Source organism: Salmo salar, chromosome 13 (assembly GCF_965601325.2).
Source record: "Salmo salar chromosome 13, fSalSal1, whole genome shotgun sequence".
Taxonomy (NCBI): domain Eukaryota; kingdom Metazoa; phylum Chordata; class Actinopteri; order Salmoniformes; family Salmonidae; genus Salmo; species Salmo salar.
Genome location: NC_138303.1, coordinates 14,655,001 through 14,672,500, shown reverse-complemented (window position 1 = coordinate 14,672,500; position 17,500 = coordinate 14,655,001). Strand labels below are relative to the sequence as shown.

Here is a 17,500-nt window from a genome sequence, read left to right as displayed (position 1 = left end):
CGTGTTGAGGAAGTGCAGCATCCTGTTGAGGATGTAACATCCTGTTGATGATGAGGAAGTGTGTCATCATGTTGAGGATGTTCCATCCTGTTGATGATATGTACCATCCCGTTGAGGATGAGGAAGTGTTTTATCCTGTTGAGGAAATGTTTCATCCTGTTGGGGAAGTGTTTCATGCTGCTGAGGATGAAGAAGTGTATCACCTGTTGAGGAAGTGCCTCATCCTGTTGAGGAAGTGCATTATCCTGTTGAGGAAGTGCATCATCCTGTTGAGGAAATGTTTTATCCTGTTGGGGAAGTGTTCCATCCTGCTGAGGATGAAGAAGTGTATAATCTGTTGAGGAAGTGCATCATCCTTTTGAGGAAGTGTCAAATCCTGTTGGATGATATTAGAAAAAAATATTCAATCATCCCGGGAAAATATAGTGCAGACATTATGAACTCATTATCATGACCACTAATTGGGGGCCTGTAATGACGTCCATTTTTCACAATTTGTCTGCAGACACTTAAACCTGTCTGTATGAGTAGTTCCTCGAGAACATACTGTACTGTTTTATAAAATGTTTCCTCTTGTTTAACTACAGTGCATGTAGGAATAGTGTTCATCATTTGAATTGCTTCGCCCTCAAAATCAATTAGTGCAGACCATGGTTCAGTGGCTTCTATAGAATCACTCAGGGCTCCTGTCAGGCTTAGTGTTCTAATCAGGTTTGGTTGGTAAATGATGAAACAAACAGTGTAAGTAACACACTGTCTCCCCTAATGTATCTAATGAATGATTCTAACAATCATAACTAGATATCAGAGTTCTGATTGTGTTATTATCTTCAAGAACAAAAGACAACCTTGATATTTATTTTTATACATCAGTGGAATGCAGAGCAGTGTCGCCCTTGTATGACAGGATATGAGGGCATTTGAATGCCCTCATTTACAACCATGACATAAAGCGTTTGTCTATAAAACCATCTAGAGATGTTGTAGTTTATTACTGTGTGCTTCACAAAGAACCAAACCATTCCCCAAAGTGCAGCAACGAACACATCTGTTCATACCCATAACTAATGTACTGTCCCAAACACAACCAACCCACATGTACAATGTTATGTATGCCATGAATCATTGTCAAGAACAAATTCATTATCACGAAAACGGTAAAGGGAAAAGAAGCACAATATCTTCCTAGATAAAGGCGCTGTTGTTGTGGAATGAAACATCTATGAGTACATATAGAGGTCAGGACAAGCCACAAGATGAGAAGAGAATAGCATGTATTTCAATATATGTATCTGGGTTATATTCAAATAGACACAGTGGGTTTGTGAATCAAGCTCATCAAACATTGCTTCTCCCTGGGTTCTGGTTGGTGAACCTGAACACTTTGCCTTTCAGTAAACCACAGTTCAGAGTTCAGGGCTAGAGAGAAATCTGGCTACAGAGACAGCTAATTGGCCCTTGACTTTATAGAAGTCTCCCAATCAAGCTCACTGCCAAGAGACATGATATTAAAGACAACGTTTATTCATTGATATTATGATGTACAATTCTGAAAATTTGTAACTGGAAACAGGGACATTAGCTATGTTTATAAGTAGCTCCTGTCATATTCCGGTCTTTGTTGTCCCGTGGTACATGGAATTCTACGCTACACACCGTTCTGTTGAATATGATGACACTCAGTGCAGATGACATACTATTTACAGTGAAATGGTAAAAAATGAAGAAACTAATTTTAAGAGCCAGTGGACCGTGCAGTCATACCTCAAAGTCATTATATTGTGAAGACACACCACTTCCATTCTCACCACAGGAGCAGAAACCTTCTACCGCCTGGCTCATCTATAATGAACGAGGTGACATTTTTCTCACATTTCGTTACACCTCTGCTAACTAGACATTGAAATACACACTGCAGCACAGACGAGGCCCCTGGTTGCTGCCTGCCTGCTGTTAATGTGAAAGAGAAAAGGACTGACAGAAATAATGCCACACACACTCAATCGAATCAGACAGCACGTCAAAATAGTTTATTAAAGAAGTCATGGTCGAGGCACTACCTCACATTTATAGGCACTGAACTACTGTACTAGAGTCACAACTCAGCCTGGGCACTGTACCACATTACTGTAACAATGTCTTACTGTACTAGAGTCACAACTCAGCCTGGGCACTGTACCACATTACTGTAACAATGTCTTACTGTACTAGAGTCACAACTCAGCCTGGGCACTGTACCACATTACTGTAACAATGTCTTACTGTACTAGAGTCATAACTCAGCCTGGGCACTGTACCACATTACTGTAACAATGTCTTACTGTACTAGAGTCACAACTCAGCCTGGGCACTGTACCACATTACTGTAACAATGTCTTACTGTACTAGAGTCACAACTCAGCCTGGGCACTGTACCACATTACTGTAACAATGTCTTACTGTACTAGAGTCACAACTCAGCCTGGGCACTGTACCACATTACTGTAACAATGTCTTACTGTACTAGAGTCACAACTCAGCCTGGGCACTGTACCACATTACTGTAACAATGTCTTACTGTACTAGAGTCACAACTCAGCCTGGGCACTGTACCTGTACCACATTACTGTAACAATGTCTTACTGGACCGGTGCTCATAATCAGAACACAATCACAGGAATCCATCCAGGCATCTCTCTGTCAGACCCGGAGCTCTGTCAAAATGCCTGAAGCTCTCCTCTGCACATTGTCCGCTAATAAACTTGTCTCCTCATCCGTTCACTAGGGCTGCATTTACACATGCAGCCCAATTCAGATATTTTTGGAACCAATTGTTTTTTTGACCAATCAGATAAGCTCTTTTGCCAATAAATGCTCAGACTCATTGTTTGGGCTGATGATCACCTCACCTCATATTATAGGAATAAAACACTTCCCGCTGATCACCTCACCTCATATTATAGGAATAAAACACTTCCCGCTGATCACCTCACCTCATATTATAGGAATAAAACACTTCCCGCTGATCACCTCACCTCATATTATAGGAATAAAACACTTCCCGCTGATCACCTCACCTCATATTATAGGAATAAAACACTTCCCGCTGATCACCTCACCTCATATTATAGGAATAAAACACTTCCCGCTGATCACCTCACCTCATATTATAGGAATAAAACACTTCCCGCTGATCACCTCACCTCATATTATAGGAATAAAACACTTCCTGCTGATTGTCAGTTAGAACATGAATGTTGCCACACACCACAGATCAGTGTGGGAGTGGCCGATTCTTCTTGATTCAGATTTCTCTTGATTGGTTGAGGATCAGCGACAGACTAAGTATTGGCACAGCTGTTCCTCTACTCACTCATATTCTACAATGTATATGAATCTCCTTCTCCAAATGTGGATGAGCTGTGACATCATTAGTGTGTGTGTGTGTGTTTGTGTACACATGTATCTTGACCAAAGCAAGCTTATCTGGCCTCCTTGCTTCAAACATAAACCTGATATAAAAATAATTAAAATTGTGACAAGCTTTCGTTCCCACTGAACCCCTCTGTGATGTTCAGACATACTGCATAGCCTCCCTTCGTTGAGACAGGAGTCAGGACGCACAGGATACAGTCAGAGATCATCAGCTAACAGCATCACCCTGGTTACGCACCATGGAAACACGTCACAACACAGCATCATAGAGAGAACAGACCAAGTGTCAACATGACAGGGCAACACCACTACAAACATGACCTTGTACAGCTCAACCCACACAACGCAAATAGACAGCTGTAGAAGCACAGTGGTGCTAAAACAACAAACTGGAAAAATACAAAATATAGCAAACAGGGACATTTTTAGAGAGAATACAAATTATTTAAAATACTAATTTATTTTGGAAATGAAAAGCAACAATACTTCACTGACTTACACAGTAATGCTACTTGCGGGTGTGACACAGTGACTGTTGCCTCGACACCGGGTGTTCACAGTGAACCGCACAAAAACAGAGTCTTTGATGGTAAAAAATAAGACACAGTTCTGAAATGATTTCTATTAATCAAATGCAAGTAAGTATGGAAATATGTGATGTGTGGATTCAGCATCTTTGATCCCAGGAAGAGAAGGCAGAGACACACGTTGTATATAAAACCCGAGTCTAATAGACTGCTTAGAAGGGATCTCTACTATAAAGAAAGCAAATGGGAAAAGTAAATGTACTGAATGATCTACAACACTGTTTATGAAGCCAACAGCAGTAGGATTAGAGTACAGAACTAGAGTCAACTGCAGTTTACGCTGTTGAGTCATATGTCATGTCAGCGCCAGAGGAGCACATCTGAAAAATGATTTTCTCTCTCTCCTTCTCCCTCCCTCTCTCTCTCTCTCTCTCTCTCCTGGGGGTGTGCAAGTTCTTTCTAAACTGTACTCAAGAGCTTAGAAACCAGAGTGCTTCTGCCGAAGAGACCCTGGTTCCTCCTGCAGACTGCTACCGAATACAGCATTCTATCGCCGCTGATGAGAATCCAGTTACGTATATACATATATTTGCGTTCTATCCATCACTTTATTGCTGTTGCCAGCCAGCCAGATCCATGTGGTGAGCCTTGGAGCGTACAGAAACACAACTTCCCACGTAGCCAGAAATACATCTATCAACTGGCACTAAAGCATGTTTAGAAAGACACTGCACTCCCCAAGGGAATATCTCAATGACATCATCAACAACATTTTTCTATAAATATGTATGTGATTGTGGGAGTGTAAGTGTGGGAGTGCATCTATGCGCTAGAATGAAACCATAAGCTATTTAATAGTCTCTAGAATATGAATATGGTTGAGAGTTTCATTATGGTCTGAGTGTCACGAACCCTGCAGCCCTCCTAACCAGCCCCCTGCAGTCCTCCTTACAAGGCCCAGTCTTCCTAACCAGACCCCTGCAGTCCTCCTAACAAGGCCCAGTCCTCCTAACCAATCTCCTGCAACCCTCCGAACTGCCCCCGGCATCCCTCCTATCCGGCCTCCTGCAGTCCTCCGAACCAGCCCTCTGCAGCCCTCCTAACCAACCTCCTGCAACCCTCCTACCCAACCTGTAATTTAGCACATCGAGCTACCCAGCAGGAGACGTTGATAAAGATAATCAGTCATGAATCAGGAGATGCTGTAATCAGAGAGAGTCAAAGCCACAGCCTGAACCGGTCCAGGAGACAGTGGCGCCAGCTTAGGAGGACATCCTAAATAAAATAAAAACTCATGATCCAATGAATGTGGGGTTCTACAGGGGTGACGCAAGGAAAGAAAACCCTCATAAAATACATACTAAAAATATATTTTGAGGTCAAGCAAATGTGACCATCACCCTCTGTCCACTAATACAATCTGTAAAACCCCTCCCACTGCCCTTCTGGGTGTTCCATCTATTTCCTATTAGTTCCTTGAAAGGTCAAAGGTTGAATAAGCATGGTATATGTACAGGAGGACTTCCTGTTAAGAGCTATTGCTTTTCCCTTTAAAAACAACTCTTACATTGTTTCATTCTCTGAAGTTTCATTGCTAAACTCTGATGTAAAATATGATTTATTTTTTCTCTCCAAAAACATGTCTTTAAGCTTCAGGAAAATGTGGCTTAGTGTCAAAGAGCTCTATTCTGAGTCTCTGATGCCACAGTGCAGGTATTGGCTGGCAATTCTAGAGGTGGTATTCAGGAGTCTGGGATTTTAATAACGCCAAGTTAACAACAGGAACCAAAACACACACACTCACATACTCCAAAGTTGTATCCTAAATTCTCAACTTTTTTTAAGGTGATTTAAAAAAAAGTGTAAACAAGCCACTGCAACCGGACACTGCTGTTGTGAAACAGATATGGCCCTAAATTCCTTACATTTCCAGAAAAGTACCCTGCTTTTATCCTGAAAATGCTTCAATGTTCAAATTAGTATTGTGTGTGGTGTTTTTGTTGGGGTTATTTGTTCAACAACTCCTTTGTAACAGGTGTCCAGGTCAATATGAGTCTGTATGAGTGTGTGTCCCTCACCTGTACACAAATAATGTGTTTGTACTGGTGTATGCATGAATAGCGACACAGTCATTTCCTGTGTATTTGTGAGAGTGTGTAGTAGCCATGTCAGTGTGTGTCTCTGTGCATGTGTGTGTGTCACACAGTCTCTCTGAGACAGAGGGCCTCCACGGCGTTGCTGGGCCCCTGGGCCACACCCCCGATGAGGAACAGCATGTTGGGGGTCTGCAGGGGGGCACAGCAGCAGCGGGGGCTGGGCATCGGGGCAGCATACTCCCAACGTCGCTTCACAAGGTTGTAGCTCTCCACTGACGACAGGGGTGACGGCTGGTTTCCTGGACACACACATACGCACAAGATTTACTAAATTGTTTCCCCTCTAAGATTAGGACAGATGTATCTTCCCTGAAAAAAACAGCTACAGTGCATTGGGAAAGTATACAGACCCCTTGACTTTTTACACATTTTGTTACGTTACAGCCTTATTCTAAAATTCATTAAATTGTTTTTTTCCTCCTCAATCTACCCACAATACCCCATAATGACAAAGCAAACAGGTTTTTAGAAATGTTTGCAAATGTATAAAAAAATACCACGGAAATAACACATTTACATAAGTATTCAGACCCTTTACTCAGAACTTTGTTGAAGCACTTTGGCAGCAATTACAGCCTCGAGTATTCTTGAATATGACGCTACAAGCTTGGCACACCTGTATTTGGGGAGTTTTTCCCATTCTTCTCGATAGATCCTCTCAAGCTCTGTCAGGTTGGATGGAGAGCATCGCTGCACAGCTATTTTCAGGCCTCTCCAGAGATGTTCGATCGGGTTCAAATCCGGGCTCTGGCTGGGCAACTCCTGCCCAGGAGACTTGTCCTGAAGCCACTCCTGCGTTGTCTTGGCTGTGTGCTTAGGGTCGGTGTCCTGTCCTGTTGGAAGGTGAACCTTCGCCCCAGCCTGAGGTCCTGAGTGCTCTGGAGTAGGTTTTCATCAAGGGTCTCTCTGTACTTTCCTCCAGATGTGACGCTTGGCATTCAGGCCAAAGAGTTCAATTTTGTTTTCATCAGACCAGAGAATCTTGTTTCTCATGGTCTGAGAGTCCTTTAGGTGCCTTTTGGTAAACTCCAAGTGGGCTGTCAATTGCCTTTTACTGAGGAGTGGCTTCTGTCTGATTGGTGGAGTGCTGCAGAGTTTGTTGTCAGTCTGGAAGGTTCTCCCATCTCCACAGAGGAACTTTTGAGCTCTGTCAGAGTAACCATTGGGTTCTTGGTCACCTCCCTGACCAAGGCCCTTCTCCCCCGATTTGTCCGAATGCACCTGAGGATGCACCTGAGCTCAATTTCCAGTCTCATAGCAAAGGGTCTGAATACTTAAGTAAATAAGTACATTTTTGTTTTGAATCTTTTATCAATTTGCAAATATTTCTAAAAACCTGTTTTCACTTTGTCATTATGGGGTATTGTGTGTAGATTGATGAGGAACATTTTTTATTTAATCCATTTTAGAATAAGGCTGTAACGTAACAAAATGTGAAAAAAGTCAAGCGGTCTGAATACTTTCCCGACTGCACTGTAATCTCTCCTTAACATGAAAATGTGACATATATGACTATACAGTTGAGCTAACATTGAAGAGAGAGTGGTAGAACACAGGTGTGTTAATCACAGCCAGGCGTGAGAGAGGGGCAGAAAAGGGTAGGTGTGTAGGGAGCCCCTAACAGCTACATCATTACTGTGACTGGGTCTCACAGTTTCTCCATCACTCTGACTGGTCTGTTTGTCAGTCACACATGACTAAACTAACAAAATTACACTACCTTTGGCAATGTGGAAACACAGTCAATCAGTTTCAGTCTGTCACACATGAGCACACACACACACACACACAAAAACACTTCCGGAATTACACACTAAAACTGAAAACATATACTGTAACGATAGGCATGTAAGTGGTATTGTAAATAAAGGTAAGGTTATATACTCAATGATAAGACAGGCATTTGTCTAAGACAAGGGATCCAGGGGAAAGCTGTCTTAAGCAGGGGAGCTGTCAGTCTGTCTGTCTGTCTGTCTGTCTGTCTGTCTGTCTGTCTGTCTGTCTGTCTGTCTGTCTGTCTGTCTGTCTGTCTGTCTGTCTGTCTGTCTGTCTGTCTGTCTGTCTGGGGTAGTCCTGTGATCTACCTCTCAGTCGCAGAGCAACAGGTGAAATAATGCAGTATGTTGCATCCATCCAGATGGCTGGGGGAGTACTGTTTACTGTACTCAGTAAGAAACACCTAGAAATCTACTGGGTAAAAGAACATTTAAACTTGAACTTAACTAAAAAACAAAGCTCTAAAAATCACACATTCTGTACTCCCCCTCTACCACACACATTGATTTATCTCATATCCAAGGGCGGACTGGCCATCTGGCATTTCAGGCAAATGCCAGATGGTCTGGTCCATTTTTAGCCCAGTGGGTCTGTCTAACTTGGGTTTCTTGCGCAAAACGTATCATTATCTGGATAATAATGGGGGCCTAAAGAAAAAAAAATGGGCCAGTGTGTTAGAAATACCAGGGCCGATATCTGGTCCCAGTCCGCCCCTCCTCATATATTTCAGAGGGTCAGTCAAAGTAAGTTTTCTCTCCTTTAGCCTCAGAATCCCTGTCATTAGACATTACCAGCCGCTGCTAAGTTGTTCTGGTTTCCATGGAGACCCTCACTGAGCTGCAGATGATATGGACGGGGGGTTGCTATTGTTCTCATAATTTCTGGGGAGAAGAAAGTGTCGGATCTGAGTCCTCTTTTCAAAGCAATCAGAGCGCTGCTCAGACCCGCTCCTTTTTAATCTTCACAGGAACATGCTCCAGCGTGGCGCCGTGCGCAAAAAAACGCTCCTTCGCTTGGCGCACAAAGCTTCCTGTCGCGTCTTTGATTTCTAGCCATGCTAAACAATGCTTAGTCACCTGCTTATCAACCCACAACCCAGCTCCCTCTCCTACACCTACCTACCCACAACCCAGCTCCCTCTCCTACACCTACCTACCTACCCACAACCCAGCTCCCTCTCCTACACCTACCTACCTACCCACAACCCAGCTCCCTCTCCTACACCTGCCTACCTACCCACAACCCAGCTCCCTCTCCTACACCTACCTACCTACCCACAACCCAGCTCCCTCTCCTACACCTACCTACCTACCCACAACGCAGCTCCCTCTCCTACACCTACCAACATACCCACAACCCAGCTCCCTCTCCTACACCTACCTACACAACCCAGCTCCCTCTCCTACACCTACCTACCCACAACCCAGCTCCCTCTCCTACACCTACCTACCTACCCACAACCCAGCTCCCCCTCCTACATCTACCTACCCACAACCCAGCTCCCTCTCCTACACCCACCTACCCACAACCCAGCTCCCTCTCCTACATCTACCTACCCACAACCCAGCTCCCTCTCCTACACCTACCTACCTACCCACAACCCAGCTCCCTCTCCTACACCTACCTACCTACCCACAACCCAGCTCCCTCTCCTACACCTACCTACCCACAACCCAGCTCCCTCTCCTACACCTACCTACCTACCCACAACCCAGCTCCCTCTCCTACACCTACCTACCCACAACCCAGCTCCCTCTCCTACACCTACCTACCTACCCACAACCCAGCTCCCTCTCCTACACCTACCTACCCACAACCCAGCTCCCTCTCCTACACCTACCTACCCACAACCCAGCTCCCTCTCCTACACCTACCTACCCACAACCCAGCTCCCTCTCCTACACCTACCTACCCACAACCCAGCTCCCTCTCCTACACCTACCTACCCACAACCCAGCTCCCTCTCCTACACCTACCTACCCACAACCCAGCTCCCTCTCCTACACCTACCTACCCACAACCCAGCTCCCTCTCCTACACCTACCTACCCACAACCCAGCTCCCTCTCCTACACCTACCTACCCACAACCCAGCTCCCTCTCCTACACCTACCTACCCACAACCCAGCTCCCTCTCCTACACCTACCTACCTACAACCCAGCTCCCTCTCCTACACCTACCTACCTACCCACAACCCAGCTCCCTCTCCTACACCTACCTACCCACAACCCAGCTCCCTCTCCTACACCTACCTACCTACAACCCAGCTCCCTCTCCTACACCTACCTACCCACAACCCAGCTCCCTCTCCTACACCTACCTACCCACAACCCAGCTCCCTCTCCGACACCTACCTACCTACCCACAACCCAGCTCCCTCTCCTACACCTACCTACCCACAACCCAGCTCCCTCTCCTACACCTACCTACCTACCCACAACCCAGCTCCCTCTCCTACACCTACCTACCTACCCACAACCCAGCTCCCTCTCCTACACCTACCTACCTACCCACAACCCAGCTCCCTCTCCTACACCTACCTACCCACAACCCAGCTCCCTCTCCTACACCTACCTACCCACAACCCAGCTCCCTCTCCTACACCTACCTACCTACCCACAACCCAGCTCCCTCTCCTACACCTACCTACCTACCCACAACCCAGCTCCCTCTCCTACACCTACCTACCCACAACCCAGCTCCCTCTCCTACACCTACCTACCTCCCACAACCCAGCTCCCTCTCCTACATCTACCTACCTACCCACAACCCAGCTCCCTCTCCTACACCTACCTACCTACCTACCTACCTACCTCCCTACCTACCTACCTACCTACCTACCTACCTACCTCACCTACACCTACCTACCCACAACCCAGCTCCCTCTCCTACACCTACCTACCCACAACCCAGCTCCCTCTCCTACACCTACCTACCTACCCACAACCCAGCTCCCTCTCCTACATCTACCTACCTACCCACAACCCAGCTCCCTCTCCTACATCTACCTACCTACCCACAACCCAGCTCCCTCTCCTACACCTACCAACCTACCTACCCACAACCCAGCTCCCTCTCCTACACCAACCTACCTACCTACCCACAACCCAGCTCCCTCTCCTACACCTACCTACCTACCCACAACCCAGCTCCCTCTCCTACACCTACCTACCCACAACCCAGCTCCCTCTCCTACACCTACCTACCTACCCACAACCCAGCTCCCTCTCCTACACCTACCTACCCACAACCCAGCTCCCTCTCCTACACCTACCTACCCACAACCCAGCTCCCTCTCCTACACCTACCTACCCACAACCCAGCTCCCTCTCCTACACCTACCTACCTACCCACAACCCAGCTCCCTCTCCTACACCTACCTACCCACAACCCAGCTCCCACTCCTACACCTACCTACCCACAACCCAGCTCCCTCTCCTACACCTACCTACCTACCTACCTACCCACAACCCAGCTCCCTCTCCTACACCTACCTACCTACCCACAACCCAGCTCCCTCTCCTACACCTACCTACCCACAACCCAGCTCCCTCTCCTACACCTACCTACCCACAACCCAGCTCCCTCTCCTACACCTACCTACCCACAACCCAGCTCCCTCTCCTACACCTACCTACCTACCCACAACCCAGCTCCCTCTCCTACACCTACCTACCTACCCACAACCCAGCTCCCTCTCCTACACCTACCTACCCACAACCCAGCTCCCTCTCCTACACCTACCTACCTACAACCCAGCTCCCTCTCCTACACCTACCTACCTACCCACAACCCAGCTCCCTCTCCTACACCTACCTACCTACCCACAACCCAGCTCCCTCTCCTACACCTACCTACCTACCCACAACCCAGCTCCCTCTCCTACACCTACCTACCTACCCACAACCCAGCTCCCTCTCCTACACCTACCTACCTACCCACAACCCAGCTCCCTCTCCTACATCTACCTACCTACCCACAACCCAGCTCCCTCTCCTACACCTACCTACCTACCCACAACCCAGCTCCCTCTCCTACACCTACCTACCTACCCACAACCCAGCTCCCTCTCCTACACCTACCTACCTACCCACAACCCAGCTCCCTCTCCTACACCTACCTACCCACAACCCAGCTCCCTCTCCTACACCTACCTACCTACCCACAACCCAGCTCCCTCTCCTACACCTACCTACCCACAACCCAGCTCCCTCTCCTACACCTACCTACCCACAACCCAGCTCCCTCTCCTACACCTACCTACCCACAACCCAGCTCCCTCTCCTACACCTACCTACCTACCCACAACCCAGCTCCCTCTCCTACACCTACCTACCCACAACCCAGCTCCCTCTCCTACACCTACCTACCCACAACCCAGCTCCCTCTCCTACACCTACCTACCTACCTACCTACCCACAACCCAGCTCCCTCTCCTACACCTACCTACCTACCCACAACCCAGCTCCCTCTCCTACACCTACCTACCTACCCACAACCCAGCTCCCTCTCCTACACCTACCTACCCACAACCCAGCTCCCTCTCCTACACCTACCTACCTACAACCCAGCTCCCTCTCCTACACCTACCTACCTACCCACAACCCAGCTCCCTCTCCTACACCTACCTACCTACCTACCCACAACCCAGCTCCCTCTCCTACACCTACCTACCCACAACCCAGCTCCCTCTCCTACACCTACCTACCTACCCACAACCCAGCTCCCTCTCCTACACCTACCTACCCACAACCCAGCTCCCTCTCCTACACCTACCTACCCACAACCCAGCTCCCTCTCCTACACCTACCTACCCACAACCCAGCTCCCTCTCCTACACCTACCTACCTACCCACAACCCAGCTCCCTCTCCTACACCTACCTACCCACAACCCAGCTCCCTCTCCTACACCTACCTACCTACCACAACCCAGCTCCCTCTCCTACACCTACCTACCTACCCACAACCCAGCTCCCTCTCCTACACCTACCTACCCACAACCCAGCTCCCTCTCCTACACCTACCTACCTACCCACAACCCAGCTCCCTCTCCTACACCTACCTACCCACAACCCAGCTCCCTCTCCTACACCTACCTACCTACCCACAACCCAGCTCCCTCTCCTACACCTACCTACCCACAACCCAGCTCCCTCTCCTACACCTACCTACCTACCCACAACCCAGCTCCCTCTCCTACACCTACCTACCTACCCACAACCCAGCTCCCTCTCCTACACCTACCTACCTACCCACAACCCAGCTCCCTCTCCTACACCTACCTACCTACCCACAACCCAGCTCCCTCTCCTACACCTACCTACCTACCCACAACCCAGCTCCCTCTCCTACACCTACCTACCCACAACCCAGCTCCCTCTCCTACACCTACCTACCTACCCAACAACCCAGCTCCCTCTCCTACACCTACCTACCCACAACCCAGCTCCCTCTCCTACACCTACCTACCCCACAACCCAGCTCCCTCTCCTACACCTACCTACCCACAACCCAGCTCCCTCTCCTACACCTACCTACCTACCCACAACCCAGCTCCCTCTCCTACACCTACCTACCTACCACAACAACCCAGCTCCCTCTCCTACACCTACCTACCCACAACCCAGCTCCCTCTCCTACACCTACCTACCTCACAACCCAGCTCCCTCTCCTACACCTACCTACCTACCCACAACCCAGCTCCCTCTCCTACACCTACCTACCTACCCACAACCCAGCTCCCTCTCCTACACCTACCTACCCACAACCCAGCTCCCTCTCCTAACACCTACCTACCCACAACCCAGCTCCCTCTCCTACACCTACCTACCTACCCACAACCCAGCTCCCTCTCCTACACCTACCTACCCACAACCCAGCTCCCTCTCCTACACCTACCTACCTACCCACAACCCAGCTCCCTCTCCTACACCTACCTACCTCACAACCCAGCTCCCTCTCCTACACCTACCTACCTACCCACAACCCAGCTCCCTCTCCTACACCTACCTACCCACAACCCAGCTCCCTCTCCTACACCTACCTACCTACCCACAACCCAGCTCCCTCTCCTACACCTACCTACCCACAACCCAGCTCCCTCTCCTACACCTACCTACCCACAACCCAGCTCCCTCTCCTACACCTACCTACCTACCCACAACCCAGCTCCCTCTCCTACACCTACCTACCTACCCACAACCCAGCTCCCTCTCCTACACCTACCTACCTACCCACAACCCAGCTCCCTCTCCTACACCTACCTACCTACCCACAACCCAGCTCCCTCTCCTACACCTACCTACCCACAACCCAGCTCCCTCTCCTACACCTACCTACCTACCCACAACCCAGCTCCCTCTCCTACACCTACCTACCCACAACCCAGCTCCCTCTCCTACACCTACCTACCTACCCACAACCCAGCTCCCTCTCCTACACCTACCTACCTACCCACAACCCAGCTCCCTCTCCTACACCTACCTACCTACCACACAACCCAGCTCCCTCTCCTACACCTACCTACCTACCCACAACCCAGCTCCCTCTCCTACACCTACCTACCTACCCACAACCCAGCTCCCTCTCCTACACCTACCTACCTACCCACAACCCAGCTCCCTCTCCTACACCTACCTACCCACAACCCAGCTCCCTCTCCTACACCTACCTACCTACCCACAACCCAGCTCCCTCTCCTACACCTACCTACCCACAACCCAGCTCCCTCTCCTACACCTACCTACCTACCCACAACCCAGCTCCCTCTCCTACACCTACCTACCTCCACAACCCAGCTCCCTCTCCTACACCTACCTACCCACAACCCAGCTCCCTCTCCTACACCTACCTACCCACAACCCAGCTCCCTCTCCTACACCTACCTACCCACAACCCAGCTCCCTCTCCTACACCTACCTACCTACCCACAACCCAGCTCCCTCTCCTACACCTACCTACCCACAACCCAGCTCCCTCTCCTACACCTACCTACCTACCCACAACCCAGCTCCCTCTCCTACACCTACCTACCTACCCACAACCCAGCTCCCTCTCCTACACCTACCTACCTACCCACAACCCAGCTCCCTCTCCTACACCTACCTACCCACAACCCAGCTCCCTCTCCTACACCTACCTACCTACCCACAACCCAGCTCCCTCTCCTACACCTACCTACCTACCCACAACCCAGCTCCCTCTCCTACACCTACCTACCTACCTATCTACCCACAACCCAGCTCCCTCTCCTACACCTACCTACCCACAACCCAGCTCCCTCTCCTACACCTACCTACCTACCCACAACCCAGCTCCCTCTCCTACACCTACCTACCCACAACCCAGCTCCCTCTCCTACACCTACCTACCCACAACCCAGCTCCCTCTCCTACACCTACCTACCTACCCACAACCCAGCTCCCTCTCCTACACCTACCTACCTACCACAACCCAGCTCCCTCTCCTACACCTACCTACCCACAACCCAGCTCCCTCTCCTACACCTACCTACCTACCCACAACCCAGCTCCCTCTCCTACACCTACCTACCCACAACCCAGCTCCCTCTCCTACACCTACCTACCTACCCACAACCCAGCTCCCTCTCCTACACCTACCTACCTACCCACAACCCAGCTCCCTCTCCTACACCTACCTACCCACAACCCAGCTCCCTCTCCTACACCTACCTACCTACCACAACCCAGCTCCCTCTCCTACACCTACCTACCCACAACCCAGCTCCCTCTCCTACACCTACCTACCTACCCACAACCCAGCTCCCTCTCCTACACCTACCTACCCACAACCCAGCTCCCTCTCCTACACCTACCTACCTACCCACAACCCAGCTCCCTCTCCTACACCTACCTACCCACAACCCAGCTCCCTCTCCTACACCTACCTACCTCACAACCCAGCTCCCTCTCCTACACCTACCTACCTACCCACAACCCAGCTCCCTCTCCTACACCTACCTACCTACCCACAACCCAGCTCCCTCTCCTACACCTACCTACCTACCCACAACCCAGCTCCCTCTCCTACACCTACCTACCTACCCACAACCCAGCTCCCTCTCCTACACCTACCTACCTACCCACAACCCAGCTCCCTCTCCTACACCTACCTACCCACAACCCAGCTCCCTCTCCTACACCTACCTACCCACAACCCAGCTCCCTCTCCTACACCTACCTACCCACAACCCAGCTCCCTCTCCTACACCTACCTACCTACAACCCAGCTCCCTCTCCTACACCTACCTACCCACAACCCAGCTCCCTCTCCTACACCTACCTACCTACCACAACCCAGCTCCCTCTCCTACACCTACCTACCCACAACCCAGCTCCCTCTCCTACACCTACCTACCCACAACCCAGCTCCCTCTCCTACACCTACCTACCTACCCACAACCCAGCTCCCTCTCCTACACCTACCTACCTACCACACCACTCCCTACCTACCTACCTACCCACCTCCTCCCTACCTACCTACCTACCCACAACCCAGCTCCCTCTCCTACACCTACCTACCTACCCACAACCCAGCTCCCTCTCCTACACCTACCTACCTACCCACAACCCAGCTCCCTCTCCTACACCTACCTACCCACAACCCAGCTCCCTCTCCTACACCTACCTACCCACAACCCAGCTCCCTCTCCTACACCTACCTACCCACAACCCAGCTCCCTCTCCTACACCTACCTACCTACCTACCTACCCACAACCCAGCTCCCTCTCCTACACCTACCTACCTACCACAACCCAGCTCCCTCTCCTACACCTACCTACCCACAACCCAGCTCCCTCTCCTACACCTACCTACCTACCCACAACCCAGCTCCCTCTCCTACACCTACCTACCTACCCACAACCCAGCTCCCTCTCCTACACCTACCTACCCACAACCCAGCTCCCTCTCCTCACACCTACCTACCCACAACCCAGCTCCCTCTCCTACACCTACCTACCCACAACCCAGCTCCCTCTCCTACACCTACCTACCCACAACCCAGCTCCCTCTCCTACACCTACCTACCTACCCACAACCCAGCTCCCTCTCCTACACCTACCTACCCACAACCCAGCTCCCTCTCCTACACCTACCCACAACCCAGCTCCCTCTCCTACACCTACCTACCCACAACCCAGCTCCCTCTCCTACACCTACCTACCTACCCACAACCCAGCTCCCTCTCCTACACCTACCTACCTACCCACAACCCAGCTCCCTCTCCTACACCTACCTACCTACCCACCACCCTACCTCACCTCCCTACCTACCTACCTACCTACCTACCCACAACCCAGCTCCCTCTCCTACACCTACCTACCTACCCACAACCCAGCTCCCTCTCCTACACCTACCTACCTACCCACAACCCAGCTCCCTCTCCTACACCTACCTACCTACCACACAACCCAGCTCCCTCTCCTACACCTACCTACCCACAACCCAGCTCCCTCTCCTACACCTACCTACCCACAACCCAGCTCCCTCTCCTACACCTACCTACCTACCTACCTACCCACAACCCAGCTCCCTCTCCTACACCTACCTACCCACAACCCAGCTCCCTCTCCTACACCTACCTACCCACAACCCAGCTCCCTCTC

At 50.2% G+C, this 17,500-nt stretch overlaps 1 protein-coding gene across 1 annotated transcript in view; it reads right to left on the bottom strand.

The window, feature by feature from the left end:
- Positions 1-2,003: 2,003 nt before the first annotated feature.
- klhdc8b (kelch domain containing 8B) overlaps positions 2,004-17,500 on the bottom strand; it is a 174,176-nt gene continuing 158,679 nt past the window's right edge. Inside the window, exon 6 of the mRNA XM_014134525.3 lies at positions 2,004-6,336. Coding sequence (XP_013990000.2) covers positions 6,140-6,336 — 197 coding nt within the window. The 3' untranslated portion in view covers positions 2,004-6,139. The remainder of the gene's footprint in view (positions 6,337-17,500) is intronic.